Source organism: Panthera pardus, unplaced genomic scaffold, assembly GCF_024362965.1.
Source record: "Panthera pardus isolate Hobbes unplaced genomic scaffold, ASM2436296v1 HiC_scaffold_27, whole genome shotgun sequence".
NCBI classification, from domain to species: Eukaryota; Metazoa; Chordata; class Mammalia; order Carnivora; family Felidae; genus Panthera; species Panthera pardus.
The window spans coordinates 33,183,145-33,210,620 of NW_026526843.1; the positions used below are offsets into that span (position 1 = coordinate 33,183,145).

Here is a 27,476-nt window from a genome sequence, read left to right on the forward strand (position 1 = left end):
ATATGCCATGGAAGACAGCCCTGAATTCGATACGGATGCGTGTCTAATGGCAATGACTCCAGGAGTTAAACAGAGTCTCACATAGGCTCACCCATGTTCTATCAGCAACGCCAGTTAATGGGGTCTTTGCCAAGAACTAAAGAAGGATAAGGATGCCTCCAGAATGAAGCTATGGTTTATATGCAAACCAGTCACAATCACAGCAGATTAGTCCGGAGCTTAAGTAGGTATAGAGAAGCCAAAGTAGAAGACAGAAGAATAGGAGGCAATGGGGGGAAAGGAACAGGAATTAGAACTTGAAACTATTGTAAGAAAGGGATTTGAGCTAAATGTGATTATTTCTGAAAATAAATTGGTCAATGCCAGCTCTTTCCATAAGGTCTTTCCATACATACTTCTACACTGCCCTCGATATAAAATCCATACTCCAGCGTGGCACGCAGGCCCTCGGTGATCTGGCTCCTGACACCCTACCTCTTCACGCTCACCTCTCAACAGCTCTGCCCACACACTTTCCACTTCAGCTCAGTGATTTTTCAAACTAATTTTTTAAAGTGGTAGAAAACCGGGGCGCCTGGGTGGCTCTGTCACTTAAGCGGCCGACCTGGTCTCAGGTCATGATCTCACGGTCCGTGAGTTCGAGCTCTGCGTCGGGCTCTGTGCTGACAGCTCAGAGCCTGGAGCCCGTTTCAGATTCTGCGTCTCCCTCTCTCTCTGACCCTCCCCCGTTCATGCTCTGTCTCTCTCAAAAATCAATAGAGATTAAAAAAAAAATCTTTAAAAACAAAAAAAATAAAGTGGTAGAAAACCTAGTTCTAACAAAATCTTAATTTGGTATCCCAATATGCAAAAGCCTGAAAAGCAAAAGTGCCTTCGTTGGCCCCTAAGGCACCTCTTCAAAACCCCTAGACCTCTGCAGTACAAAGTCGGAAAACTGCAGTCTGGTCAAACCAAGCTAATTGCAGTTTACCAAACATGCCGTGCTTTCTTTCACCTCTGTACCATTAATTTTTTTTCTAGGGGATTGGGGAGAGAGGCAGAGGGAGAATCCCAACTAGGTTCCATGCTCAGCGGAGAGCCAGATGTGGGGCTCAATCCCACAACCTGAGCCCCACATTGGGATCATGACCTGAGCCGAAATCAAGAGTCAGACACTCAACCGACTGAGCCACCCAGGCGCCCCACTTCTGTAACTTTAATCATGTTGTTTCCTCTGATCGGAATGCCTTTCCCATCATTTCTGCTTTGCTTACTTCCACTCAGCCTTTAGGATTCAACTCAAACACTCTCTCCCCTCCTATAATTTCCTTAGCTGGTTTGTACCTTGCACCCACCTCTAAGTATTTTTGCTATGCTTCTCTCTCTCTGTCTCTGTATGTGTCTGTCTGTCTCTCTCCCTCCCTCACTCTTTCCTTCTGTCTCTTCCCTCCTTCCTTCTCTCTTTTCTCCCTTTCTTTCCTTCGTTTTCTTTCTTTCTCAAGTACATAGCACATTTCTGAAATGTAATGAGAGCTCAAAAGTGTCAAATAAAGAAATTAAATACCACAAAGAGAAAGAAAGGACCAAAAAAAGGACATTGAATTTGACAACAAAGAAGCACTAAAAATCTTTTGACAGCAAAATTCGTTAGAAAGGTAGGAACTGAAGTCAGATTCAAGAAATGAATGGGCAAACAAAAACACTTACGAGGTTGTAGCTGTATCCATGTGGAAGCCTATTAGAGATTTTGTTCCTATTTTTAAAATATTCATATTTGCCCCTATATTCTCAAGGGGAATTTTTACTTCACACTGAAAATCTCTTGACTATCTATTACATAAAATGAATTAGAATGCAAGGACTTTTTTTTTTGTAATGTTTGTTTATTTTTGAGACAGAGAGAGACAGAGCATGAACGGGGGAGGGTCAGAGAAAGAGGGAGAGACAGAATCCGAAGCAGGCTCCAGGCTCTGAGTCGTCAGCCCAGAGCCCAACGCGGGGCTCGAACTCACGGACTGTGAGATCGTGACCTGAGTTGAAGTCGGACGCTTAACCGACTGAGCCACCCAGGTGCCCCTGCAAGGACTTTATTTATTTTGAGAGAGAGAGAGAGCAGGGGAGGGGCAGAGGGAAAGGGAGAGAGAGAATCTCAAGCAGGCTCCGTGCCCAGCACAGAGCCTGATGGAGGGCTCGATCTCATGACTGTGAGGTCATGATCTGAGCCGAAATCAAGAGTCAGACTCTTAACCAACTGAGCCACTCAGTTGCCCCAGAATGTAAGAACTTTTAAAAAACCATGGATTTTTAAAGTAATCATGTCTATATGGCCATCATGAACATTTGGTAATTATCATGTATAATTCGACATAATCATCATCAGAGCAATAATAAAATAATAAGAACTCCAGTTATGGAACGCTTACCCTAAGTCTCTATCCTAAAATGTTTACACGTATTTCGATTAATCATCACAACAACCTATGAGGTCAATATTATCGCCATTTTATAGCTGAGGAAACAGGCTCAAAGGGACTGGCCCAGGGTACCTCTGCTACCATGCTTCATCGAATCTAAGATACCAATGATTATAAAATGCACTGTTATTTTACGTATCACTGAAAGAGCTTTTATTTTATTTATTTATTTATTTATTTATTTATTTGAGAGAAAGAGACAGAGAGCAGGGCAGACAGAGAGAGAGAACCTTAAGCTCAGCGCAGAGCCTGACACATGCCCGACCCCATGACCCTGGGATCGTGACCTGAGCTGAAATCAAGAGTCACATGCTCAACTGACTGAGCCACCCGGATGCCCCTGAAAAAGTTTTTAAACTTTCCAATTTAACTATGGTATACCATAGCAAATGTAAGGCACTTCCTGCTTTCAGAGATATAAACACTGAAAAAAGCATGGATATCCTGAAATTGATTAGACTGGTACTAAGTGGTAGAAATATGATTCCATCCAAGTGTGAGTCCAAAGCCCCTGTCATTAGTCACCGCACCATACCACTTAGATCTCTTTGGATATCTTACAGATGTCTTTCATGTTAATCTTATTTATAGGGAAAGAAAACTGATACCGAGAGCAGGGAAAGTGACATGTACAAGGTCATACACACAGCTCGTAAGGAGATTAGCCAGGAAGGGAAGTCACATCTCTCAGATCCAAACCAGAACGGTTTACACTGTATCACATTGCCATCTAAGCCACCCTGTCTTTTCCTATAGGTGAAGAGGTATCGGGAAAAATACCAGAGTGGCATGTGTAGGAGTAAGCAAGTATTAGGTACACCTAATTAGTTAATTAATTAATTAAGCTACACCTACTTAATAAAGCTTTTCATCTAAATACTTAGGTCAAACATGTGAGCTCTGTAATAAAGATAGACGTTTCCAGCAAAATAGGTTTAATTAAATGGCTCAGTCAATATACAGCATTTCTTGCAACTGTTACAGCACTCCAAGAAGTAAGTAATAAATAAAATAAAGACAATGCCCTGGGGATTCAAGGACTGTAAAAGAATGTTTAAGGTAACATATGCTACTGGGGTGTCTGGGTAGCTCAGTTCAGTGGAGCATGTGACTCTTGATCCCAGGGTCATGAATTCAAGTCCCACGTTGGGTGTGGAGCCTATTTAAAAATAAATAAATAAATACTACGCATAAGTTTTATTTGTAACCCATCTCATTTTTGTCTAATGCCCACTCAGAAGGTAAATTAAGTAATATAAGGTAGAAATGCGGGTAACGGAAGGGAAGGGGGAACCTTTTGCAAGCACCTGTAGTGCAAGGCTGGAAACATGTAGACACGGTTGACATACAAGGTTTCTTCCTACACTGATGTTGGCAGACGGGTTTTACAACATATTACAGTAATCATCTAGTCAGAGAAAGAAAAATATCGTATGACTTCACTCATATGAGGACTTTAAGACAGAGAACAGATGAACATAAGGGAAGGGAAACAAAAACAATATAAAAACAGGGAGGGGGACAAAACAGAAGAGACTCCTAAATATGGAGAACAAACTGAGGGTTCCTGGAGGGGTGGCGGGAGGGGGGATGGGCTAAATGGCGAAGGGGCACTAAGGAATCTACTCCTGAAATCACTGTTGCACTGTATGCCAACGAATTTGGATAGAAGTTAAAAAAATAAAATTAATAAAGAGTAAAATAACTAACTAACTAAATAACTAAATAAAGTAATCATCAATATAAGCAGATGCCAAAACTAACTACTAGAAGAAAAATGGCTACAAAACAGAAAGCCGGTTCAAATGAAAACGACATAAAAAAATCTACATAGAATCTGTGCTATAAAATCGCAAAGGCTGATACTTACCCTTCGATTCCTGTTCATTTGATCATGTCTTCGATACACCTGTTTCTGGAAGTGTTCACGCCTTTTCATTGTTAAAAACCTGACACAAATCATAAATGGTGACATTGTAAAACAACAACCTTTTATACTGAGTGAAATTATGTAAAATGTATGTCTTCAAGCAATATTGTTTCATTATACATATTTAAACATCTGATTGAAGACTGAATGCTAGATGCGATTAGAATACAGAATAGTGTTTCGCTAAGTGATTTTCGGCTTAGCGGTGCATTTTTATTCACCGCATGCATAGCAAAGATCAGAAGTTAACCAGGCAATTGAATATTTCTGGTTAAATTTTTATTTCAGAGTAACGTCATCAAGACAGCATTTACAGACTCAGTGTTCTGTTTCCTCAAAATTCATATGCTAAAGACCTAACCCCCAACGCGATGGTACCTGGAGGAGGGGTCTTTTGGGAAGTAATTAGGCTCAGGCGAGGTCATGAGGATGGGGTCCCCATGATGGGATTTTGTGTCCTTATAAGAAGAGGAAGAGCCCAGAGTTTGCTCTCTCTCCACCATGTTAGAACACAGAGACAAGGTGGCTAGACAGGAAGAGAGCTCTCACCAGAACCCGACCATGCTGGCACCCTGATGTCAGACTTCCAGGCTCCAGAACTGTGAGAAATAAATTTCTGTTGTTTAGAGTACCCAATCTGTGGTATTTTGTCATGGCAGCCCAAGCTGAGGAAGACAACAGCAGACTAGGAAGCTATAGGCCCTTTTTTGCCTAAGATACACACTCTATTAAAAATAACATACAGGGGCGCCTGGGTGGCGCAGTCGGTTAAGCATCCGACTTCAGCTCAGGTCATGATCTCAAAATTCATGAGTTCAAGCCCTGCGTCAGGCTCTACGCTGACAGCTCGGAGCCCAGAGCCTGCTTCGGGTTCTGTGTCTCCCTCTCTCTCTGTCCCTCCTCCACTCACACTCTGTCTCTCTCCCTCTCAAAAATAAACATTAACAAAAAAATTTTTTTAATAAAAAAGCAATAAATAAAAACAACATATAGACTAGACTACCTCTGTGAGAACTCCAGAGACCAGCTGAGAAACTACAGCACTCTGGCTATTGTAAAACCAAGAAGGGATTCCAGTGAATGGGGGAGGAATGTTCCCCGCGTTTAGTGCACCTATTTTTGTCCCTCCCCCTATGCAATGAGCATAGAGCAACCACAAGGAAACCCCTGGACTAGGGCTCCACCCTTGGGATGGAAACTAAAGAGGGGACCATGTATCCAATGTTCTGGTTTCTCTGGGGGCTGCCTGAGGGGCTAGATTTTTGTTTCACCAGACTCAGAGCATTAATGAGACCAAGGCCAGAGTTTGGAAGCTACTGAAAACAGAGGCAAACAGCGCATCAGAGCTGCAGTTCTGCAGGCAGCTGCCAAGGGGAACAAGAGGTTATAAAAGGTTTGAGAGGTGCTAGAACTCCCCAGACAGATTTCCCCTGCGCGAAGCCAGAACGTAAAGACTGGAAAAGTGTTTGTTTTTTCAAATGCGCAAATCCCGGCAAAAATTATAAGACACACAAAGAATCAGAGACTTGGTCCAATCAACCAAAATACAACTACAGAATTCAACCTTAAAGGAATGCAGATCTATGAGCTACCTGACAAAGAATTTAAAATAATGATCATAGGGGCGCCTGGGTGGCTTGGTCGGTTAAGCGTCCGACTTCGGCTCAGGTCATGATCTCACGGTCCGTGAGTTTGAGCCCCACGTCGGGCTCTGTGCTGACAGCTCAGAGCCTGGAGCCTGTTTCAGATTCTGTGTCTCCCTCTCTCTCTGCTCCTCCCCTGTTCATGCTCTGTCTCTGTCTCAAAAATAAATAAACATTAAAAAAAAATTTAAAATAATGATCATAAAGATGCTCAACGAGCTAAAAGAGAACACAGATACACAACCAAAGGAAATCAGGAAGATGATGCATGAACAAAATAGGATTATCAGCAAGGAGATAGAAACTATAAAAAAGAATGAAACAAATTCCGGAGCTGATAAATACAATAGCTGAAACGAAAAATTCATTAGAGGGGTTCGACAGAAGATTGGATTAGGCAGCAAAAAGAATCCGCAAACTCGAAGAGGTCATTTGAAATCATTTCAAGGTCATTTGAAATCACTGAGTTGGAGAAGCCAGAATAAAAATGAACAAAGAAAAATGAAGAGAGCCTAAGGGGTTTATGGTATATTATCAAGCAGGCCAATACATGCATTATGGGAATCTCCGAAGGGGACGGAGGAGCAGAGAGGGTATTTGAAGAAGTAGAAGCAACCCAAATGTCCATCAACAGATAAATAAAGTATATACACACAATGGAATATCGTTCAGCCTTTGAAAGGAAGGAAATCCTGTCACAGGCTACAAACATAGATGAACCTTGAGAATATTACGCTAAGCGAAATAAGCCACTCACAAAAACAAAAACAAAAACAAAAAGGAACACTACAGGATTCCACTTACAGGAAGTATCTAGAGTAGTCAAATTCACAAAAACAGAAAGGAAAATGGGAGCTATCAGGGGTTGGGGGGAAAGGAAAATGGGAAGTTATTAACGGGTATAGAGTTTCAGTTTTGTGAGATGAAGAAGTTCTATAGGTCTGTTTCACAGCACTGTGAATATACTTAACATCACTGAAGTGTAAAGTTGAAAATGATTAAGATGGTCATTTTATGTGGCTTTTTACGATTTTTTTTAAATAAAAAACCCAAAATTCATAAACTTGTAAGATGTTTCCAGTTGGTCTAGACCTTTAGGCACGTAGCCCAAATTTCTCCTTGCACTGATTAGGGAACTGAGATCCAGAAATATTAAGTAATTTGCCCAATGCCCTTAGTGACAGAATTGGGACATAAAGCCATGTTTTCATATTCGTATGTTGTTTCTACTCACTCCAAGAAGGGCCGTTTCCTTAAAACTCACGGACCAGATTCTCACTGGCATCATCTTCCAAGAAGTAAGAAAAATACTAACAACTGAGTAACAAATGAGACTAGGGAATAGTGAAGAATCTGGGAACAAAAATCGGGAAATCAAGTAGTTAGTCTGAAAAGATTTCTGTTTTTCACAGTGATGCACAGTAAATTAGGGATTTTAGACTCAAAGATCTGATTTGTCAATCATCATCAGGTTTGAATCTGTTTCAAGAATGACTTGGCATGGTGGAGTGGTAATGTCAGTTGTCACTCTGTAGTTGGAGTTTAAATGGCAAGCACTCTGAAACTAAAAGGCTCATTTCCTCTGAAGCTGTTATCTGTATTTAGAAAAGCTTTCATCAGGTGGACAGCCCAGCTCATGTAAAGATAGGTGCACTTTGCCATTCGCTTCATGGAAATTACTTAGCGGAGGGTACAAAGGACAGTTTTTGTTCTGCACGCTTCTCTATTTACGTATCACTTCAGCCAAGAAAGAAGACATCTGTCTATGGATATAATTAGCCATATCAGAAAAGTACTGAAAGCTGAAATCTGGTATTTTTGGAGTGTCACAAATCCAAATCCACATCCTGCTTACGATAAATTCTGTTTAGAGTTTTTGAGAATCATATTGGTTTTCCAGAATTGAGACTCGTTATTGCGAGTCTCCATAAATAAATAATATTCTGAATAGGCTCTCATTCTTTATGCCAGAGATTTGCACAACTACCTTTTATCCAAACCACACTGGGCTTGTACGTTGGTGACGTATGTAAGGCAGAAATGTACTAAACCCTTCTGGTTTGTCTTTATCTTCTGGTCAAGTTGGCCTGAGGGGAAAATTTCACGTGAGGGCATGAAATTACTAAAGTCTTCATTTTATCCTTGGTGCAGAAGCCAACTCCAGGTCTGAAGAGTATTATTACACCTAACTGGTCAACTCATGTACTGTATTAGAATGGAAAATGATGGAGTTGAAGAATTAATCTCCAAGGGATCAATTCTAAGAGTACACTAATTTTCTGTACTTTATACGTTCTTTTAGAATAGTTCTGCATTTGATAACTTTAATGTTAACCAAGCAAATACCCTTATTTGTGCTGAAAATACAAGAAATTGTAATAATAGAAAATAAAGGAGAAACAACGGAACAGAATTGTGCATTCAATTTTAAAATGGACAATGACAGAAATATGTCATCGTAAATGGAATTGCAGCACCTCGGTGGAAGTATTATGCCACTTGACAGACAAAAATTACCATATAAAATAAAGTAAAACATAAAAATCCTGAAGAAATGCAGAAATATTAATTGCCTGTCGCCAATGTTAAGCATATTTTCATTTTTATAGCAAATTATTTGTGTACTGTTAATGGAAGTAGGATGAGGCCGTTAGCATTAAAATAGTGCCTACATCAGTCATTGTCTACATACACAATACCCTACCCCTACATTTTGGGGGGAAAATGAAGCTGAAACTAGCAATTCTGTGCAGTTGTTAATATGTGCTAAAATATCTGACTAGACATTTATGGGCAATGAAAGCTGAAGGCAATCGCTGAGAAGTCTGAACTGAAAATAAACTTTTACTCAATTACCTGATCCTACTACAAGCGTCTTGTCGTTTTTAAAACTCAAATAATTTGCAATACTATTAAATTTCTCTCTCCCTTTCTTTTTTTTTTGCTAGGGCAGACAGACCTAACCTATCCATTGTAGGAGGCAAGTAAATGCACGTGATATATTCTAAATGTATTCAGAAGGTGAGTGTTGCATCTATGCATAGAATAGCATCCTCTCCTATGGTCTGATTCAAGAAAAGAAGACTTCAGCTACCCAAAGACACGCCTATCATTTGTATGCCGAGGACTCTCTGAAGACTTTTCGAGAAGGAGACAGAGAAGGAAAGATAGAAATTCATTGTCCGAGATTATATTATCAGTCTAGCATAGTCTGTTGTTAGATTAGCTGGCCTAGAAACCTGACAGTTTCAAAGGGAATGGGACACCAAGTCAATGTGTTTTTATTGTCGGGAAGTCTCAGTAGGAAAGGCTGAGTACATGGGGCTCTGCCAGGGAAAGCCAACCTGGATGAAACAAGTTAAGGAGGGCACATTGGGAATCTGGATGATCCAGAGATGGGAGCAAGTTGAAAGAGTATTGATGCCATGTATTGGTTACTAACCTTCATTCTAGTAATACCTTAGTCCCAATGCAACATCTATTACAAAAACATATTTACCCAATAAAGTACATTTCCGTATGACTCTACACATTATACTAACGATTAAATATTTATTATGTCTTTACCTGTCAAATTCAGACTCAAATTTGGATGATGTTTTGAATCTTTCTACTGGTGAGTATCTTCGATATCTCCCTGATTGGCCATGGTATCTCCCTGATAGGAGATGAGATCTCTCTGAGGAGAAATAAGATCTCTCTGATGGGACAGGAGATCTCCCTGATGGGAAATGAAATCTCCCTGACGAGACAGGAGATCTCCCTGACGAGAAATAAGATCTCCCTGACGGGACAGGAGATCTCCCTGACAGGAAATGAGATCTCCCTGATGAGACAGATCTCCCTGACCAAACAGGAGATCTCCCTGATGGGAAATATCTCCCTGATGAGACAGGAGATCTTCCTGATGGGAAATAAGATCTCCCTGACAGGAAAGGAGATCTCCTTGATGGGAAATGAGATCTCCCTGACGGGACAGGAGATCTCCTTGATGGGAAATGAGATCTCCCTGACGGGAAAGGAGATCTCCTTGACGGGAAATGAGATCTCCCTGACGGGAAAGGAGATCTTCCTGATGGGAAATGATATCTCCCTGACGGGACAGGAGATCTCCCTGATGGGACAGGGTATCTCCTTGATGGGACATATCTCCCTGATGAGACAGGATATCTCCTGGATGGGACAGGAGATCTCCCTGACGGGACATGAGATCTCCCTGATGGGAAATGAGATCTCCCTGATGGGATATGAGATCTCTTTGAATGATCACGAGACCTCTCTGAGTGACCATGATATCTCTCAGTGTGGCCACGAGATCTCTTTGATCGGCTATGAGATCTTTCTGGGTAGCCATGAGATCTTTTTATTTGGGCATGAGATCTTTCTGGCTTGTCATGAGCTCTCTCTAATCGGGCATGAGATCTCTCTGGCTGGTCATGAGCTCTCTCTAATCGGGCATGAGATGTCTCTGGCTGATCACGAGCTTTCTCTAATTGGCCACGAGATCTTTCTCTTTGGGCCCAAGATCTCTCTGACTGGTCACAAGATGTCTCAGATTGCTCATTAGAACTCTCTGACTGGCTACGAGATCTCTCCGACTGGCCAGAACTCTCTGACTGGCCAGAACTCTCTGACTGATCACAAGAACTCTCCGACTGGCCTTGAGATCTTTCTGAATGATCTTGGTTTTCTGACAGTTGGCCTGGAGATGTTTCCAATTGTTGCTCATTCTCTTCCGACAGGCTCCCACTCCTCTCTGTCTGGGAGTTGGAATTGTCATTGCACTTCTCCTGCAAAAAATCACAATTTTGCAAGACAAATATAATACTGTTTTGTCAAAGCCGTTTCTACGGACAATTTTTTTTTTTGTAAACATTTCATTGCTCCTACTTTTATAAACGGTTTTCAGAACTAACTTGCAGAGAAAACTCAGAGCCCATGTCACTGGCACAAAGAATATCACGCATATAAAAGTTTAATAGAATTAGGGACACCTGGGTAACTCAGTTGGTTAAGCATCTAACTTCAGGTTACAATCTCATGGTTTGTGAGTTCGAGCCCCATGTGAGGCTCTGTGCTGACAGCTCAGAGCCCGGGGCCTGCTTCGGATTCTGCGTCTCCTTCTCTCTCTGCCCCTCTGCTGCTCACACTTGTCTCTCTCACTGTCTTTCAAAAATAAATAAATATTTTTAATAAAAATATAAAAGTCAAATAAAATGTTTTAAATATAGGGGCGCCTGGGTGGTTCAGTCAGTTAAGTGTCCAACTCTTGATTTCAGCTCAGGTCATGCTCTCACTATCGTGAGATCGAGCCCTGCATCAGGCTCTGCACTGAACGTGGAGCCTGCTTGGGATTCTCTCTCTGCCTCTCCCTCTGCCCCTCTCCCGTGCTCGCTCTCTCTCTCTCTCTCTCTCTCAAAAAAAAAAAAAAACGTTTTACATATAGAAAATTTGTTACTTTGCAAATCTGGATATATTCCAAGGTGTTTTATGTAAAGAAACAGATTCTGTGACTTTACAGCTGAAGAGAGACAGAATATTTAATATTTTGTAGTACAAATCCTTCGAACCAAAGGAAAGTATTAAAATCATACTATTTATTCCTCACTTGCTTGGGCTCATTAAAAAGAAACTATCTCTTCAACATAAATTAATACTTCTAGAGAGAAAAACAAATACGTGAGGGGAAAGGTAGCAATAAAGAAAGCAGAAGGTTGACTTAATACCGTTCCATAAATAAATTGGCCTGGCAACAAGTCAGCCTTTCTGCCTTTTCCATTTTTAAAACAAAAGGGCGATAGAATGAACCAGCCACGTGGCAATAATGAAACCTTTCACAAATCTCTACGAGGCTATATAAATGCAAGAGGATGAAACCATATGGACCGTGCTGAGAAATCAAGCTTTCCACTAGGAAATATTGCCTGGCAAACAAAACATGCCCTAGATGTGCCATTATGACTTTCCAACAGAACACTAGCGGAAGCTGAGAGCAACCGTTAAAAGGCAGGGAAGTATTGGTATAAAGAATATTATTCACATAAAACTTAAGTAAAATGAAAAATATGACAGGGGACCCCAGGTGGCTCCAGTGGGTGAAGTGTCTGACTCTTGGGTTTCAGCTCAGATCATGAGCTCACGGTTCATGAGTTCAAGCCCCATATCGGGCTGTGCGCTGACAGTGCGGAGCTTGCCTGGAATTTCTCTTTCTCTTTCTCTGCCTCTACCTGGCTTGCTCTCTCTCCCTTAAAAACTAAATCAACATAACAATTTTAAAAAACAGCTCTTCACTCTCACTTAAAAAAGGAAAAAAAAAAGACAAATTTGTTACTCCGCAAAAGCACAAAACCATACTCACTCTCCAGCCTTTCTACCATAAAACAGAAGGAGACTGGGTAAAATGCACAGGTACCTCTTCCCTTTTCTAAGCGATTAGTGTTGGCAGCATAGAGACCGCAGGAAGGATTGAGACCCATCTCCTGAAGACCCATATGCAGCAAACACCTCCAAAGGAGCCTGCACGATTTTTAGAAATGTTTTCATCCACTTGGCTATGACAAATTTCCCCCCTTCAAAAATGAAACGCATGTTCGTTTTCTTATAAACAACAGGTACTATCAAAAAAAATTGCGCAGAATACATACAATTGTATTCCACTGGTATCGAGACTAAATCTTGTGCGGTATAAAACCAGGTTATTAGAATTTCAACACACGACTGAAAACTATAATTGTTATTCAATTTATCGGTGAAATAATCGTGCTTAAATTTTAATATATTTCTTGGCCTCAGAGTACTTTTTTTTTTTTCTGGTGAGTTCTGCTATAATGACGGTCTCAAAAGTCTCAAAAGTATGAGAGATAGAAAGGTGCTTTAGGGGCACTTGGGGGACTCGATTGGGCGTCAGACTCTTGATTTTCAAGTCATGATTTCACGGTTTGTGAGTCCGAGCCCCGCATCTGGCTCTGTGCTGACAGTGCGGAGCCTGCTTGGCATTCTCTGTCTCCCTCTCTCGCTGCCTCTCTGTCTCTCTCTTTCAAAAGTAAATAAATAAGCATTAAAAAACAGGCTTTAAATTTGAAAATACTGAGAATTTTTGGGTCACTATATTCTGCACCTGAAATTAATATAACACCGTTGTTAACTATACTGGTATTAAAATTAAAAAAAAAAAAAAGGCGGGGTGGGGGGCGCCTTCGTGGCTCAGTCGGTTAAGCGTTCGACTTCGGCTCAGGTCATGATCTCACGGTTCATGAATTTGAGCCCCGCGTCGGGCTCTGTGCTGACACCTCAGAGCCTGGAACCTGCTACAGATTCTGTGTCTCCTTCTCTCTCTGCCCCTCCCCCGCCCCTGCTCACACTCTGTCTCTTTCTCTCTCAAAAATAAATAAACATTAAAAAAAGAAGTAAATACTGTTTTACAATAATTCTCAGTTCATTTATGCACCTCAGACATTAGCAGATATAAACTCATATCCTTCTTTCCAAACGTTATGAAAAACCTCCTCACCCTACAGATTTATAGGTCACTTGTTAAACCAAACTTTCTCAAGTCCTCCCAATCAGAATGATCACAATATATAACGTACACATTAGAACATATATTGCAACTTGCCTGGCACTAAATTCTTTTATCTTTTTCTCCTATCCCCACATATAATATTTGAAGCAGGATTGCTCTAATATCTTGCATAGCACCTGCACAGGGTAGACATTTAATCAGTATTTGCTAAATCAATTTAAATTAACCCTTTATTTGAAAATGCAACATGATGCCCTCCAAAAAAGAAAAAGACTGGCGTTTATGTAATCTGACCCAAAATGGTTTAATTTCCCAGCACCACCATGCTTTTTACTAAATGGCCACATAATGCCTTAAGAAGAATCAGCTTAGAGGCCCAGCCGAAAGAGTGGCATGAATGTTAGCTCATGAATCTGGATATGAAGATCTCGCAAACTCTTGTCCAGTGACTGGCTCACTTACACAAGTTCAGAGATGATGAATTTGTACAACTATAGTATGTCCCACCAGTTGGACCCAGAGTGTATTTCATATCCTGTATCACCTGACTTCTCGGTGTTTTTTTGTTTTTTTTTTGGTTTTTTTGTAAGTAGAGTTTTTCATTTTTTTTCAGGTTTTTATTTATTTTCGACAAAAAGAGAGAGCATGCATGAGCTGGGGAGGGGAAGAGACAGAGGGAGACAGGATCCAAATGGGGTTCTGCGCTGGCAGGAGAGAGCTTGATGTGGGGCTCGAACTCACAAACTCAGCCGAAGTCGGACGCTTAACCTACTGAACCACCCAGGCCAGGTGCCCGACTTCTAGTTTTTATGATTCATTCGCAAGTCTACTAAAGCTGTTTTATACTATACCTAAAGATCAAAGACTCTAGATGAGGGCAAAAATGAGAATGATTATGCAAGACAAGTCACAAAACCAATCATCTACTCTGGCATTTTGTAAATTCAAAATTTCTAGCCATGATTGAAAATAGCAAAAATTAAGTGTTTATTACAACAGTTACGGAGGACAAAGATCAATGAACAAATATTGGGTTTCAATTATGTTCAAGGCGCCATGAGGGAGTACTATGAAACAATCTCTGCTCTCAATGGAACTGAAAATAATCTTTAATATTAAGAATTATATTAAACTTAGGACCTTTTACATTGGTTAATTCTCAGCATTTACATTTACCTGATTATCTACAGGCTGCTCGTTTGAAGCACTTTGTTCAGACTTGAACTCAGAAGATTCTTGGCAAGGTTTTTCGTCTTGATTTCCTTCCTCAACGTTGTTTGTGAATTGTGAGAGTCCTTGAAAAATGATTATTTGCTGTATTTTCAGTCAGTAAATTCAACATATTGTTCAGAAGTATTATCTGCAATCTCACTGTTTCAAGGCTATGCCCTGGGTTTTGCAAAACTTGACATTTCATTAGTCTGATATCATCTGAGAGTCTCACTGAATTCTAGAACAGTCTTTGCCCTACTGTTCCTATTTGCATATCTTAATATAGTAGTCTTCTTTGTATGCAGTACCTCAAATTTGTTTTCATATGACAACAAAGTTGGGGCATGGTATCTGAAATTAACTGGAAGAATACCCTACTAGAAGAAGGAGAGATGGAGAAAAACTATCTGCTTTGTATTAACCATACGAATATTCGCCTCAGTTGTCTGCTGTGCTTTGGGTGTAAAGATAGTTGCAGAAACAAAGAATATGGATCTCCAAAAGGCTCACAAAGATCAATTTTACATTTAGTTGGAAACAGGAGAATGGGCTACCTCCCCATTCTTAGCAGATTTGTTCCCATAATAACCACCATCCCTCCTTTTCTCAGAACCCATTAAGCCACTGAAAGTTTCAGACAAGGACTGTAATGACGCTGGGTAGGAACTGGCGGGGGCTTAGAGCATGCACACTGTCAAGATGGTTCCAGGCTGCTGACTAAACCATGGAGATCCTTAACCGTTGAACAGACTTCTCTACAATGGCAATCTGCAGCACGTTCTTATGCACTAACCAATGGGATTGGCAATACAAAAAGAAGACTTTTTTCATGCTCTTCTGTACTCTGCTGTACGAGCGTTCATTTTTTTCAAAATGTGGATGCCATGGTGCTCAGGTTACTAACCATGCCTTTACGCCTCCTGTGTTACCTCCCAAAAGTAGAATGGGACCAACAAGCCAGGCTTGTGAACTGGCGCAAAGTATTTCTTATTCTCATCGTGCTCTCCCTTAAGGAAGTAACACATAGAAATTAAAAATTTGTTTTCATTTGTCATGGCATACGTTCTTACCGAACCAGCATGCCTACGTTTTCAAGAAAAATCAAACTAGCAGAGTAAGGCAATTTTAGAATACATTCCAAGTTTGTGAATCTGCTTACCTAGTTATTCACAAATATTTCAGACTCTTTACAATGTTTGATTTTTAGTAAACTTTTACCTTTCTGCTGGTGACATCTGAGAGCATTTGATGGCTGTCTTGAAGTTGGGCTCGTTTTCTCATCGCTCTCTTCCCCTTTCTTGCTTGATTCACTGTTTACATCTTCTACCTTATTAAGTGTTATAATGTCATCTGTGTTAGAAAATACAAAAAAAATGAAGACAATAGAAAAAGCCGAATTACAACGTGTCTCAAGTGAATAATCTATATTCTACCTCATCATACGTTAGAACATTGTAAAAACTGGAAGCCCCAAACCATGACACCTGTATAATAAGGAACTTATAAAACCATAACAAAGATCAAACAATGCAGACATTTTAGAGTCAGTTTCCTGACACAACAAAGATTCCCGTTAAACAGAATTACAGTAACATCATTTATGCAAAAATAAAATTCCTTCACAGTAACGTAGCCTAAAGGGGAAATCATTTAAATGAATGATTTTACTAAGTGTTATTTTAGCTTGAGAGAAACACAGAGCGGTAGAGTCATTCCTGATTAAATGTCAGTGCTAGACAATTAGTTACATTCATTTTTGTGAATTGTAAGAAAGGAAGTAATAGTGATGGACGTTCACAGGAAACACCAAAGAGGCAAGGAACCAAGATTAGCGTAAATAGCAGGGAGCAATCAGACTTTACCTTGTAGTCAGGCATGTTCTTAATGCTCTCAGATAGACAGCACTTACATGGCACGATTTGAAGGATGAGAGACACATACAACCTGCCTTAAAATCTCTCTCCTGATATCTGCGATGGGAAGATTCAAAAGTTGGATGTTCTATCAATGGATGCAAGCTTACTTAGGTCAAGTTATCTTTAGAAATGGGCACGAGCTGGGGCACCTGGGTGGCTCAGTCGGTTAAATGTCTGACTCTTGGGGCACCTGGGTGGCTCAGCTGATTGAGCGTCTGACTTTGGCTCAGGTCATGATCTCGCGGTCCTGGGTTCGAGCCCCATGTCAGGCTCTGTGCTGACAACTCAGAGCCTGGAACCTGCTTTAGATTCTGTGTCCCCCCTGCCCCTCTCTCCACCCCACCCCTGCTTGTGCTCTGTCTCTGTCTTAAAAAAATGAATAAACATTAAAAAAAAAAAAAAACCTCAACAATCGAGTACCATTTCTTGACAAACGGGTTTTAAGCCCTGGTTCTGTCTGCCTGTCAGGAGCCAATGGTTGTTAACGTCTTGCAAAGACATAACCTTTAATTTTCGGTTCCTTTTATTCCTTCTGCATTCTCTTACCTTCTCTTTTTTTTCCCCTCCGTTCTTTCCACTGTATTCTACATTTAAAGTCTGTACAGATCTCTGGGCAGAGTTTTTTTTCTCATTACAGAGTAAGCGAGTGCACGAATCAAAACATCTTAGAGGACACTGCAGGAAGAGTTTTTCATTTCCAACCTCTCGCCCTCATCAGCCCTAAAACGGCTGCCACCCAGCTCTCAGGGACCCAGTGCAATGGGTGACTTCCTAAACAGGAGAGCAAAACTTCAGAGAGGAGAAAGGGAAGAGCAAGCTCCTTCCTGAGTCAGAGGTACTTTTCACAATGACACGAGAGAGTGCTCTGGGACCAGTCTGCCTAGTGGCACTCCTGGACAATTCTCAGTGACTTAATTTTTCCTGGACAATTCTCAGTGACTTAATTTTTCCTGACCTCCCAGTCACCAAAACTAATGGCAAGCTCGGTCTTAGAGTCACAGAAGGATTAAACAAGGCAGAAAATGTCTTGGGGCGCCAGGGTGGCTCAGTCAGTTGAGCGTCCGACTTCAGCTCGGGTCATGATCTCGCGGTCTGTGGGTTCGAGCCCCGCCGCGGGCTTTGTGCTGACCGCTCAGAGCCTGGAGCCTGTTTCAGATTCTGTGTCTCCCTCTCCCCGCTCATGTGCCTTGACACTCACTCTCTCTCTCTCTCAAAAATAATGAATAAAAAAAAATTTTTAATATCTTAAAAACTGAACAAGCATTTGTTGAGTGTCTCATGTATGTCAGGTCCTACAACCCGGTGCCCCTAAAAAGCATAATTATATTCCTTTGTATTTTAGAACGTGTTGAAATCACTATTTTACTCTTTGTGAACATTTAAAATGTACTCTGGTTTTTGTAGACACTGTCCTGTCATTTTTTAAATACTTAGAATACTAGAAACCTCAAAACGCGTGACTTAGGTTCCCCTCCATTTCTGACGGACTTTGCATATGCTTCCAGAACACTTAACACAACACAGAACTGCACATATGTACTTAGCTGCCACTGCAACTGAATCATGAGCCACTCGAGAGGAGGCCATTGTTTGTCAGGGTACCCAGTGCCCAGCCCAGGGCTCAATACAGAGTGGATGCTTTATAAACGTTTATGGATCTGGGACCCAATACATCTAGCAAGCAGAAAGTAGTCGTCACTACTTTCTGGCCATATTTTTGGGTGACCTGAGCCAGCCAGGCGCCCCATATTTTTGCCTTTTATTTCTTAATTTTTTTTTAAATGTTTATTCGTTTTTGAAAGACAGAGGGAGACACAGCACACGCAGGGGAGGGGCAGAGAGAGAGGGGGACACAGAATCCGAAGCAGGCTCCAGGCTCTGAGCTGTCAGCACAGAGCCCGACGCCGGGCTCGAACTCACAGACCGTGACACCATGACCTGAGCTGAAGATGGACGCCCAACCGACTGAGATACCCAGGCGCCCTGCCTTTTATTTCTAAGAAAACACTATAATACGTTCTGAAAATGTTTACTGGGACAAGGACAAAAATAAATTTGTACAGCCTTTTCCTATTTTATCACATCTTCTTACAATGAAAGTAGTAATCTTGCATTCAGTATACATGATACAGATAATATAAAATTATATATAACATGTGAATGATATAAATAACATAAAATTTTTCTTTTTTTATTTGTTTTGAGAGATAGTAAGTGCGAGCAAAGGAGGGACAGAGAGTGAACGAGAGAGAGAATCAGTAGCAGTTTCCGTGCACTGTCAGCTGGGAGCCCTGTGTGGGGCTCGATCTCACGAACCGTGAGCCCGTGACCTGAGCTGAACACGAGAGTCCACACCTTAACCGAGTGAGCCACTCGGGTGCCCCAAAACTGCTTTTCTAATATACAGGTGCAGCTATCCAAAGCATTGCTAAGAGTAATATTTTCACCTTAATAAAATCATGGGGACATGTACTAGAAAAGTATGGATTTCTCGGTCAACTCATAGAAGCAACATGTATTTGCTCCCTCATGATGTATTTTTCTTGGCTTTGAACTGGAAGGGCCTTTCATGACTAACCAGTTTTGCCTGTTCCGTCTGTCTGAAATGGTATAAATATGGATCTGGGGAACCAACTTATACTCCTCAGAGTATAAGACAGCGAAATCAACAGCGAAAAAAGCACAGGGAGCATTAGGTTTGATTTCAGTGCTATAGATTCTCCTTGGCTCTGGAATTTCCCCCCCATTCAGGCTCCCGGTGACAGGGCAGAGCCTAGACTAAGGCAAATGAAGCACTCACCTCATGCATAATTTTTAGGACGCTCCAAAAAAAAAAAACAAAAAAAACCTTCAGTATTTATAACACAATATTTTTAAAAATAAAAATTAATGCGGGCGGGGGTGGGAGAGCTCAGTTGGTAAAACATTCGACTCTCGATCTCGGGGTTGTGAGTTTGAGCCCCACATTGGGTGTAGAGATTCCTTAAAAATAAAATCTTAAAAATGTTTTTTTTTTTTTAAATCAACACAAGAACAATCCTTGATGAATAAAATATCAACAACAGAAACCAGATCAGACCGTGTGCGTGCAACCTTGCCCCACTTACTTCATTCCAGTTCCTTTACTTACAGAAATACATGACCAGCCAGAGGGCTGAAGTTTGTCCATTTGATTTTTTTAAACATTTCATTAAAAATATTATCTCAATCGTCAAATTTGTATTGCCTCCCTAAATTTTGCACCTTTGGCAAGGGCCTCACTTGTCTCACCATAGTCCCAGCCCTGCCCGGTGACCCGATATTCTTTTTTAAAAGTCATTTTAGGGATGTCTGGGTGGCTCAGTCAGTTGAGCATCCAACTCTTGATTTCGGCTCAGGTCCCAGTCCCAGCATGGTGGGATCGAGCCCCACATCAGACTCCACACTCAGTGTGGAGCCTGCTGAAGATTCTTTCTCTCTCTCTCTCTCACATCAAAAAATAAAATTAAGGGGCGCCTGGGTGGCGCAGTCGGTTAAGCGTCCGACTTCAGCCAGGTCACGATCTCGCGGTCCGTGAGTTCGAGCCCCGCGTCAGGCTCTGGGCTGATGGCTCGGAGCCTGGAGCCTGTTTCCGATTCTGTGTCTCCCTCTCTCTCTGCCCCTCCCCCGTTCATGCTCTGTCTCTCTCTGTCCCGAAAATAAATTAAAAAAAAAATAAATAAATAAAATAAAATTAAATTAAAAAAATAAATAAAAGTTACTTTAACACCACAAAGTATTTCAGGACTCACAGTGGAGCCTGTGGTGGAGGGCAAGAAGCCAGAATCTGCAGTCTGGAATCCACAAGGATTATGTCTTAGAAGAGTAAAGCTTACCGATACCCATCATTAAACAGATTGTTAAAAACACTTTAAAGGAAAAAAAGCAAGAAAATGTCTTAGGTACTATTCTGGGCCATTTCCCCTCAGGGGTAAAGGGGGGATGGCAGAGAATAGGAAATTTCCTCAACCTTATAAAAAGCATCCAGGAAAAACCCACAGCTAAAATGATGATTAACAGTGAAAGACTGAAAACCTTCCCCCTAAGATCAGAAACAAGTCAAGGATGTCCACTCTTAGCACATCTATTTAACATTTCATTGGCAATTCTAGCCAGGAGAATTAATCCAGAAAAAGAAATCAAAGGCAACCAGATTTGAAGGAAAGAAGTGGAAATATCTATATTCTCAGATGTTATTATCTTATATAAAGAAAATCTTAAAGATACACACACACATACACACACACACACACACACACACACACACACACACACAAATTAGAGGCAATAAACAAGCTTGGCAAAAGTGTGGAACAGAAGATCCATACACAAAAGTAAATCCTATTTCTATACACCAGCAATGAACTATCCAAATATGAAATTTTTTTTTCCAAATATGAAGTTAAGAAAGCAGTTCTAGGGGCTCCTGGGTGGCTCAGTCAGTTAAGCTGACTTCAGCTCAGGTCATGATCTTACGGTTCATTGGTTCTAGCCCCGCATCGGGTTCTGTTTGGACAACTCAGAGCCTGGAGCCTGTTTCAGGTTCTGTGTCTCTCTCTGCCCCTCCCCTGCTCGCATGCGGTCTCAGTCTCAAAAATAAACATTAAAAAAAATTTTTTTTTTAAAAAAAGAAAGCAATTCTACCAAGACCACCCAATAGAGGAAACAATAGTCTTTTTTTTTTTTTTACCAAATGATGTTAGAGAACCTGGATACCCACATGCAAAAGAATGAAGTTGGATCTTAGCTCAACCATTTGCAAAAAAGCAACTCAAAATGGGTCAAAGATGTAAATGTAAAAGGCCAACCTGGAAAACTCTTAGAGGGAAACCTAGAGGTAAATCGTCATAATTCCTTATCTATGATACCAAATCATGAACCACAAAAGAAAAAAGCAAACTGGACTTCATCCAAAGTAAAAATTCTTGTGCTTCAAAGGACACCATCAAGAAAGTAAAAAGCCAACCCAGAATACAGGAGAAGATATTTATGAATTGTATACCTGAGAGGGGTCTAGTGGCCACAATATGTTAAAAACAAACAAACAAACAAACAAACTATTACGACAATAAAAAGGCAAACAATCCTCTTTCATTTCAGAAGTCTACTCCGCCGGCTCCCTGCCACTTACAAGATCCTCCCTGACTGATCGTTTGTGGTTCTCGGCATTTCTAACAATTGCCCTCACAGCTGCTCCCTGTCTCAGATTTTAGATCTGAACCCCTGCTCCTTCCTCATTTCTGAAGTCCCCCCTACCTCCCCACTTACAATAAGGTCACCTCTCCCCTGCGCTGTGCCTTTCCATTTCAAAGTTTCACCCTCACTGCGCCCCAGCCCCCCACGTCTAGAATCTTTCATCCCTGCTCTACTTCTTCCGTTTCTAAGGTCTTTTGCTTCACTCCAACCCCACTTCTAACGTGGGCTTTTCTTACTCCTCCCACCCCACTAAGGTCCCCCCCCCTTCCTTGCTCCGCTTTCCTCTCTTGTTTTGCAAGCCTGGGTCTCTTTTCTCCTACTCTACCCCCCTCATCTCTAAATCCCCCCCACGACGTGTTCTGCTCCTCCCACGTGTAACATTCGCCTCTCCTCTTCTCCACGCGCATGGCTGTCCCCTCTACTAATAAGGCATGCCCTCCCTATCCTTACCCACCTCAGTTTTTTGGCATGCTCTCCTCCCCTGCTGCTTCCCCCCCCCCCCCCCCGCTGCAACCCCTGCGCTGCATCTACCCTCCCCCTTCCCCCACCCCACCACTCCCCCCATACCTCCCCCTTCCCCCACCCCTCCCCCTTCCCCCACCCCTCCCCCTCCCCCCTCCACTCGACCCATTACCCCCTCTCCCCTCCCCACCCTTTCCCCTCCCCCCACCTCTTCCTCCTCCTAATCCCTAACCCCCCCCCCCCGCCCCGCTCCCCGTACCGCACCCGACCTGCCGCCATTTTTAAGTTTAGCGCTCCCTGCTCAGCTCTCCAACTTCATTTACGAAGTCCGCCCATCTCCCCCTCCCCTTCCCCATTTCCAAAGTGGGTATTAATCGTGAAGAGTTTTGAGGTTAGGAGGTTCGAGGGTGCCAATGGAGAGGAAAGGTGCAAGCGAAGAAACAAGAAACAAGCAAGAAACAAGCAATCGAATACACCACCCCTTTTCTTGCTGCCCATTATCACTCTTCGAAAACTATTCCCTAGAATCCAGTAATTTGCGACAGGCTCTCGGACTTCCAGGAGCATGTGGCCCCACATACGAAGTGGGCAGGTAGCTAGCTATCCACCCTTAAGAGAACAAAATATATGGAGACGCCTGGCTTTTTTATTTCCCTCAGCCTGAACCTTTGCAGCAATCGTGCCACACACAATTTCTGTCAGCTTTCGCCAACTTCCCACCTATTGGCTCTGTATAAAATGGGAGCAGAAAGGTCTGGGCTTGACCCAACGTACTTTACTTGGGGGCCTGGAACGGAGCTTTACCCAACTGGGGACCCGGAATGGGGCTTTACCCTCTTGGGGGCCCGGAATGGGGCACAGAGCGCTAGCTTCGTCTCGCCCAGCGGCGTGTGCCTCATGGCGCCACTCGAGGTCTTCTGTCCAAAACCAGTGAGCCCTGACTAGTTGGGGCTGGGGGCTGGGGTCTACATACCTAAAGACATATCAAGAAAAGCCATCTTTCCCCCATTGTCAGGTTCTTCCAGCACAATTCCAGAAAGCGTTGTGTTGAAAACCGAAGCCATCTTCACAGCATAACTGCACACGGCTCTCAGCTAGGCTTACGTAGTGAGTGCGCCCCCTCCCTGCTCCGTAGGGTTCTGGTGAAACTTGTCACCCAATCACAGTCCTTTCCGTCACTGTTGCTAAGGCTCAGGGGGTGGAGCTTAGCAATTACCACCCCTTCCCCCACAGATCTCTGGACGGGATCTTGGCTCATAACAACAACAACAAAAAAAGACCCTGGCATTTTTTTACCGATCTTTCTAAGAACCGTCTCTTGTCTTGTGCGTCCACCGTCCTGTCAGGAACAACTCTTTTTCTTCTGTGACACCTTGACCTTCGCTTTTCAGAACTCAGAAAAACCCATTTGTCCTCTGTGCTGTTGGCATTCTTGGTGAAGACAACGTTATGTTCTTGACGTGATAGGTTCACCGCTTCCCTCAAATCCGAAGAGCTACCACAAATTTAGCAGTTAGGATCCATCCACAGGCTTGCAGTACCACATACCTTTTGATGACTTCCCTAAAGATGTGGCCGTGACATTTCTTAAGAAAAAAAAAAATGTAACTATTCTTCTTATCACCTCAATACTGCTCGGTATACACTATTTTTAAGTGTTGGAAGAATCCGGGGTGTCACTGGTTCTTCAGAGGAAATAAAAATAAAATTAATACATTTTGAGAGCTGAAAACGTGTTCAAGTTGTCACAGAAATCACAATATAAATATCTGGGTTCCTTACTATATTAGTCTCTGAGGATACAGGTATCTATAAAATATATGTGAGACCTACAGGAGAAAATCACCTAAGGTATCCAGAAAAATTCATTTAAGACTTGAAAAGATAGGGAATAATTCTAAGGGTGGAAAGGGTATTTCCTGACAGGGGAAACTGCTCCCAACACTCTGAAAAGGTCAAGTCACTTCATGTGGTGAGGTACTGAAAGACGAATCTGAAGAGATCAGCAGAAAATAGATTATGGAGAGATTTGTATACAAACGGTTTGGAGCATTTTTTAAATTTTTTCTGAAAAATATTTATTTTTGAGAGACAGAGAGAGAGAGATTGCGAGCAGGGGAGGAACAGAGAGAGAGGGAGACACAGAATCCAAAGCAGGCTCCAGGCTCTGAGCTGTCAGCGCAGGGCCGGACGCAGGGCTGGAACCCACGAACCGTGAGCCCATGACCTGAGCCGAAGTCGGTTGCTCAGCTGAGCCACCCAGGTGCCCCTGGAGCATTTTTTAATATCGGATTTATTGCATTATAGAATAAGAAGGGAGGAGGACCAAAGACAGGCTCCCAAGGAAATTACAAAGGAAATTGAGTAGACAGTGTCAGAGAGCTATGGTTAGAACTAGCAAAGAAGCATCCCGGAAATAAAGGGAAAATTCTAAGAGGGACCTAGTGGTCCACCAAGTCAAGGATTGCTGAATGATCAAGTTAGCTAGGAACCAGAGAAGTCATTAAATTTAGTAATTAAGAGCTGGTTGGTTGTTTTCCTAACCTTCAGCAGACTTTTAACAGGACACAAGTTGAAGACTGATCAATTAATTATTTTTTATTTAATGAACACATATAACATTTGCTATCTGCCAGGCACTGTTTTAAGAGCTTTACAAATATTCATTTGTTTAAACCTCTGGGCACCTAGGTGGCTCAGTCAGTTAAGCATCTAACTCTTGGTATCAGCTCAGGTCAGGAACTCATGGTTTGTGAGCCCTGCATTGGGCTCTGGGCTGACAGCGCAGAGCCTGCTTGGGATTCTATCTCTCCGTCTCTCTTTGCCCCTCCCCTGCTTGCATGTGCACACATGCATGTTCTCTCTCAAAAATAAATGAATGAACTTAGAATAAAAAAAAAGAGAGAGAGAGAAGCACCTGAGTGGCTCAGTCAGTTAAGTGTCCGACTTCGGCTCAGGTCATGATCTCGTGGTTCATGAGTTGGAGCCCCGCATGGGGCTCTGTGCTGACAGCTCGGAGCCTGGATCCTGCTTCGGATTCTGTGTGTCCCTCTCTCTCTGCCCCTCAGCCATTCACACTCTGTTCTCTCTCTCTCTCTCTCTCTCTCTCTCAAAAATAAACATAAAAAAATGTTTCTTTAAATCAATTGTAGAACATTTGGGTATCTTTTAGTCAAGGATCTTTTGATGGGAAACAACAGAAGTCTACTCCAACTAGGTTGAACAAAAAGGAAGATTTATTAGAAGAATCCAGGGAAGGTCAACAGTGTGAAGTTTAGTTTATCCTCCCAAAAGAGCAGAACTGGTTAATTTATTTGATACACCAGCAGGATTTGATGTAGTTGATTACTTTTTCCTCCTTGAAATGCTTTGTTCACTTGACTCCTAAGATACCATTCCCTCCTGGGTTTCCTTCCACCTTACTGGCTGCTCCATTTATGTTTTCTTTTCTGGCTCCTCCTCATCCTGACCTCTAAACCATTGGTGCTCAAACTTTAGCATACATTTGAATCACCTTACTAAAACACAGCTTGCTGGGCTCTACCCCCAGAGACGCTGATTTCAGTAGGTCAGGAATTGGGAAGAAAAATGTGTATTTCTAGCAAGTTCCCATGTGATGCTGATGTTGCTGGTGTAGGGACCATGCTTTGAGAAGCAATGCTTTAAACACAGGAGCCAAAGCCCAGTCCTTAGAGAGTTTCTGTATTTACGTATATACTGCCTCAATGATCTCATCCAGTCTCCCGACTTTCAAAAGCAGCTGTACAGTGATGTCTCCTAAATTCGAATCTCTAGCTCAGACCTCTCCATTGAAAGTTTGTGTAACTGATATACCTACTCAACATATCTACTCAGATATACAATGGTCATCATGATCCTAAGTTTTCAAGACCAAATTCTTAAAAAAAAAAAAAAAAAGTGTATTTATTTTGAGAGAGAGAGAACAGGCACGTGTACTAGAGCAGGGGAGGGGCAGAGAGAGAGAGAAGGAGAGAGAGAATCCCAAGCAGGCTCTGTGCTGTCAGCTTACAGAACCCAACGTGAGGCTTGATCTCATGAACAGTGAGATCATGACCTGAGTTGAAATCAAGACTCAGACGCTGAACTGACTGAGCCAGCCAGGCACCCCAGGACCAAAATCAAATCTTCCCTCACAAAACCTGCTCTTCCTATGTTCTGTCTCATTTCGGTAAATGGCAACTCCATCATTCTTTTTCTTTTTTCCAAGTTTTTATTTAAATCCCAGTTAGTTAACGTGCAGTGTAATATTAGCTTCAGGTGTAGAATTAAGTGATTCATCACTTACATATTACACCTGGTGCTCATCACAATAAGTGCCCTACTTAATCCCCATCACCCATTTCATCCATCCCCCCTCCCCCCCTTCCCCCCTCCCCCAGCAACCCTCTGTTTGGTCTCTATAGTTAAGAGTCTGTTTCATGGTTTGAATGGCAATTCTATTCTTCTGTTTGTTCGGGACAAAGGATTTGAAGTCATTCTTGACTTTTTTTCTTCTATCACGCCCTATATCCAATCCATCTGCAAATTCTGTGAGTTCTACCTTCAAAATATATCCAGAATCTCATCATCTCTCACCACATCGACCATTACCATCTTGATTCAAGCCATCATCATTTCTTGCCTCCATTATTGAAATAGATTCCTAACTAATCTTCATACTTCTGTCATGGTTCTTATGTTCATTCCCCACACAGAAGCTAAAATGAGTCTTTTAAAACTTTAGTCAGCTGCTCAGCAAATGAAGTCCCTTCCTATTTTTTGCGAAACTCTCAGCATTGGAATCTTTTTTTTAATAATTTATTGATTTTTTAATTTATATCCAAGTTAGTATATAGTGCAACAATGATTTCAGGAGTAGATTCCTTAATGCCCCTTACCCTTTTAGCCCATCTCCCCTCCCACAACCCCTCCAGCAACCCTCTGTTTGTTCTCTATATTTAACAGTCTCTTATGTTCTGTCCCCCTCCCTGTCTTTATTTTATTTTTGCTTCCCTTCCCTTATGTTCATCTGTTTTGTATCTTAAATTCCTCATATGAGTGAAGTCATATGATATTCGTCTTTCTATGAATGACTAATTTCACTTAGCATGATACCCTCTGGTT

The 27,476-nt window shown here is 41.9% G+C and overlaps 1 protein-coding gene across 1 annotated transcript in view; it reads right to left on the reverse strand.

Annotated features, from left to right (window-relative positions):
- Nucleotides 1–5,659: 5,659 nt before the first annotated feature.
- LUZP4 (leucine zipper protein 4) overlaps nucleotides 5,660–27,476 on the reverse strand; it is a 33,219-nt gene continuing 11,402 nt past the window's right edge. The window contains 6 exon segments of the mRNA XM_053891341.1: nucleotides 5,660–5,747; nucleotides 9,594–9,690; nucleotides 9,693–9,831; nucleotides 10,004–10,816; nucleotides 14,725–14,843; nucleotides 15,979–16,110. Of these exon segments, the coding sequence (XP_053747316.1) occupies nucleotides 5,660–5,747; nucleotides 9,594–9,690; nucleotides 9,693–9,831; nucleotides 10,004–10,816; nucleotides 14,725–14,843; nucleotides 15,979–16,110 (1,388 nt within the window).